Raw genomic sequence first — 4,890 nt, 5'->3', positions numbered from 1 at the left:
TCCTCAGTTAAACATATCCCTGAAGTCCAATGCAGTGACGGCGGGAGAAAGGAAACAAAAACAAATAAAAACGGGTTGGGGGTGTAGCTGATAAACAAGGGTCAGTGGCAGAAGTTTCTCTGTGGCCTTAAGGACAGGGAATGTTTTCTCAAAACACATTTTTGCCATCGAATACCACAGCACTACCTACAGCAGTCTCAGATCACATGGTTCATACTTCATCATTAAAACTGGTAACTTTTCCTGGAATACTTATCTTTTCCTTCCTTTTACCAAATGCTTTTTATCTTTGTGATAATTACGAGTCAGAGTCAGATTGAAAAAAGTGAACTTTTTTAGGTCATGTCTTTGGGAAAACTTGCTTGCCCTTCGAACACTTTTCCTTGATAAGTCTCCTTGTTCAAGAACTGGCCTATCAGCTTATGAAAGGGGACTCACTAAAGAAATACTATAGTTACATTTTTCCATCTTCTCTGACCAAGAAAAGGCATCATAAGAGTGAAAATAGTATAAGAAATTTTTTATTTTAAGACAAAAATATTCTTTTCCATTTGAAAAACATCCTTCTGCAAAAAATGCAACAGTCATTCTGAAACTGTGTCAAAGCTGGAAGTTTTATTAAATGTGAGAGGTTAATTTGACATGGTTCATGGTTCAATTTATAGCTGGTTATATACTTGTTTTGATAAAAAAAAACTGCTTCTGACCTAATGCTTTTCCATGTTAATGTTTCCTTAAATTAGACATACCTTGAGTTTTATTCCACTCTACCATCAAAGTAATGTTTCCCTCTTTGAGCTCAAAGATGTAGGAAAACCTAAATTGCTGAGAGTTAATAGTCAACCATTATTAAATAAAGTGATTTCAGTTGCTAGGGTAGACTCAATTACCAGCTGCTATTTGGGAACCAGAGCCCGCGCTCCTTCCTGAAGAGTCTCTTCTCAGAGAGGAATGAGAAAGACTGCATTTGAGAGAGCAGCAGAAATCGAGCCTATTGCTAGGGCTGTTTGCAGTTCAGCAATCCTTAAAAACAGCGTGTAGGATAAATAGTTGCCTTTTCTACAAAGTAATAGATAGACAAAAGATTACAAGTTGCTCCTTATATTACAATTTTCTTCTAATATACATCATTAAAGGTAAAAACATACATTGTATTTATAATCATTAACAAATGTTTGGGTGTATGCTGTACACAATTGTATAGGTCAAATAATCATGTATAAACTTTGTTGAAAACTGTGTGTTTTATCCTAAAACAAATGTTATGAGACAGAAGTAATCAATACAGTGATCATAACATAAAAATAAATTTCCGCCTGAAAGGATCAAATTATCTTGAGTAGCTCCTAGCTGTTATAAAAGTGCCTTTCTATTTTCCCCTTACAACAAGTTCATCAAAGCCAGTTTCATCATCAGTCTCTCTGGTAAATAACAATGTGTCACAGTTTCCAATGACAACCTCAGCTGTGGTAAAAACTTTCATGTTTCCCATAACGTGACCACCTATTACGTTGCCATCTTTGTCTGAAAGGGATGCATGAAGGTGTCCTTCATCAGCCAGTGTTCCAACAAGTGAGACAATCTCATGCCTTCCTTTAACTTCAATGATCTGAAAAAACAAAAAATTAGCTTGTATCAAAATCTGAACTTAATGGGTTCAAGTCATGGCTATCGGTGGCATGATATATCTTTGGGCAAGATAATCTGACTTTTTCACTCAGGAGGATAGATGGGTACCAGTGTATTGTAACAGAAATCAGAAGAAAACAATTGTGGTGGGGAGGGGGTTTACTTGGTTTGGACCAGGATGTTATCCTGGGATTTAGCAACACTTCTGATCACATCTGTTTAGGATACAGGCACTGAGTCGGGTGGTTTCAGCCATTTAATAAGTTCTCAAAAGAAATGCATTTTAACAATATGGCTTTCTGCTTGTGGGTGACAAAATCTGAAAGATTTTTGGAGGGGGTGGGGTGCACTGTGCTTTGAGTGCAGCTGGTAATCCATCACAACTGTAAGCCTTAGCCTCCCCTCCCATCTTCAAATCCTAAACAGTATCAACTGACAGATTTTTACTTATATTAAGCAGTGAAGAAGGTGACCAGACCAACCCTGTAAATCAACAATTCCAGTGTATCGCATTTCTCAGATAAATCCTTGTTCCTAGTATGCTCCCCACCCCTCACCCTTCATGACAAGCTTTTTCAATTCGCCACCAAATGAAGATAGTCAAATTATCAGCCCAATATTTGCGTGATCCAAAACACCTGAGCCAAAAACATCGGTTTTTTCCTTTAAAAGGCCTTTCATAATTACAAGCTTATAAAGCTTTTGTGCAAAATAGGGCGGATTTCCGCGTGTTGTGATGCAATCACTACAGCAGACCTCGGCACAGGCATTTTCCTCTTCAGAAAATAATGCTTTCGCTGAATGATTATGAAAAAGCCTTAACGTGCAGGAGCCTTTCCATACTAAAAAAAAAAAAAACTGGCTGTCATGTGATTTCCGTACCTCATTCGGGGTGTCTATCGACGCATTGGCCAACCGAAGAGTAGCTTGAGTCACACTCCCAACGCAAGAAAGAACGAAGGGAGCCCCGAGTTTCTTAACCTTAACGAAGTTCAGCAGAAAATCCTTTATTTCCTGGCCTGGTTTTAGTCGCACTGCATAACAAGATAGCGTGCTGCCAGGTTCGCTTTTGAAGCGCTTATTGTCCTTATCGTTGCCATCGTCCGCCATCTTGAAGTCGAATATTGTGTGACTTAGCGTGACATAGCGCATTGTTATCTACTCAAGAGCCCAGCCGGTCGACCTTGCCTATGCCGCTTGAAGAGGACTCGCCAAGAACGCAGGAAGCTGTCGAAACGTCGCGATCCACACCAAAGTGACTAAATCATGAGAAAAACAATAATACTTCATATGGAAATCTCCAAAATTTGTAGCCTGAAAATCACTTCCTAAGGTTTTACGATGGCAATCAGTAGATTCATTATCCTTCAAGTCGAACTCTTTTCGTATTCTATGAAATAAATGTACGGGGACGGAAATGAAGTAATCTGATTGATTAATTCTCGTTATTGGTCCCCGGACCGCCTCAGCCGTGTAATAACCAAAATATTAGACACTCCCTGTTCCCTGACATTGAACTATTCAAAACGAGACCCTGTGGGCAGGGTTTAACGTCCCAGGCTATGATGCGTCATATCAAAATGGGTACACAGAGGATTGCATAAGTTATGAAGTTATGCATCTTCCATAGCAAATAAAGTAGCAGCTAGGTGATTGCACCGTCCATGATTTCCTGAGGGGCATGGGCAGACAGCTTGTTTAACTTGTGAACTTGCATTTATGATCATTTTGACAGTGTAGATGTTTTTATTCTTGTCAGCTTCCTTGTTATAAGATTACTTTACTTGGCTCTTTACGTAAAACAGTTCACCCTCCTGTTTAGCCTAAATTCCTTCCACTTTTCCTGATCTATAAAAATTGTATCCCTTGACGATTGGTTTTTCAACTGATTATTGTTTTTAAATTCCACATCTTCGATTAAAAACTTCCAAATTTGGGGATAGCCAACATTCAGCTTCGAGTTGATTCATACAACAAATCCCTTGGTAGGAAAGTCAATAAGAGTTGTCTCTTGTTCCTCTTGTAATCCAAGTTTTTTGCGCTTGTTTTGAATATTTATGCCACCATCAGGATCGATGAGGCTTTTGGAATCAAAACCAATGCGTATGTAATCATTTTAAAGTACTACCATGTGTCTATTCAAACTTCTTTATTTTTGGAAAGCCTGCATTATGTATCTAGTGTCTAGCTGTCAACTATCTGTGACATAACTGCTAAATAGACTAGGATTTATGGCAACTACAGTGTAGTACCTGAGATTAACTATGCTCTATTTGACGATAACTCGATTTAACGATACCCATTTCTTTCTCTCGACAATTAAGAAATATAGAAAAAAAAAGGGCCTCGGTTTTGATTTCACGATACAATTTTACGATACAATTTTCTTCTCCCGAGGCATATCGTAAAACCCAAGTTCCACTGTATTAGATACAATGAATATATGAAGTTCATATATTTTGAACTGCGGTGTTAAATACGTATGATGCACGATCCTTCGCAGTAGATAGCGCTAATTATGCAATAGCGAAAATCAGACCTGAAAGAAAAATCAGGCCTGTACTGGATTCGAACCACTGACCTCTGCGATACTAGTGCAGCGCTCTACCAATTAAGCTAACAAGCCAACTGGGAGCAGGCCTTTAAGTTGATTCGTAATAAACCCGTGATGATAAATCAGATACAATGATTTTCGCTATTGCATAAATAGCGCTATTTACTGCGAAGGATCGTGCATCATACGTATTTAACACCGCAGTTCAAAATATATGAACTTCATATGTTCATTGTATATGATTTATCATCACGGGTTTATTAAGAATCAACTTAACGGCCTGCTCCCAGTTGGCTTGTTAGCTCAATTGGTAGAGCGCTGCACTAGTATCGCAGAGGTCAGTGGTTCGAATCTCGTACAGGCCTAATTTTTTTCAGGTCTGATTTTCGCTATTGCATGAATAGCGCTATCTACTGCGAAGGATCGTGCATCATACGTATTCCACTGTATTAGTGAAATAAAATTATTCAACTGGCATTCTATACTCCTTCTTAAGTTTTTGAGAACTATTTCATAACGCTTTTCATTTGGACTGTTGAAATAATAACTTTCTATTAAAAGTGCAAGTCTGCGCAGTCATGCTGGGATTTGTATTTATTTGTTGGAAATTTGGTTTTATTTGTTGGATTTTTTCAACTAGGTATTGGGATAAACAACCAGTGGGATTTATAAATTTCCAATCAGGAAAAATGATATGCCTTTATTAT

General features: G+C 38.2%; 1 protein-coding gene across 1 annotated transcript; it reads right to left on the bottom strand.

Annotated features, from left to right (window-relative positions):
• Positions 1-505: 505 nt before the first annotated feature.
• On the bottom strand, positions 506-2,796 carry LOC111324933 (uncharacterized). The gene is made up of 2 exons (XM_022928595.2): positions 2,512-2,796; positions 506-1,609 (listed from the first exon to the last, which is right to left on the bottom strand). The coding sequence occupies exons 1-2, from the start codon at positions 2,779-2,781 to the stop codon at positions 1,370-1,372; spliced, it is 510 nt and encodes a 169-aa protein (XP_022784330.2). The 5' UTR covers positions 2,782-2,796; the 3' UTR covers positions 506-1,369.
• Between the last annotated feature and the right edge of the window lie 2,094 nt (positions 2,797-4,890).

Source organism: Stylophora pistillata, chromosome 6 (assembly GCF_964205215.1).
Source record: "Stylophora pistillata chromosome 6, jaStyPist1.2, whole genome shotgun sequence".
NCBI lineage: Eukaryota > Metazoa > Cnidaria > Anthozoa > Scleractinia > Pocilloporidae > Stylophora > Stylophora pistillata.
The sequence above is the reverse complement of the archived record's forward strand: the minus strand, read 5'-3'. Positions and strand labels throughout refer to the sequence as shown.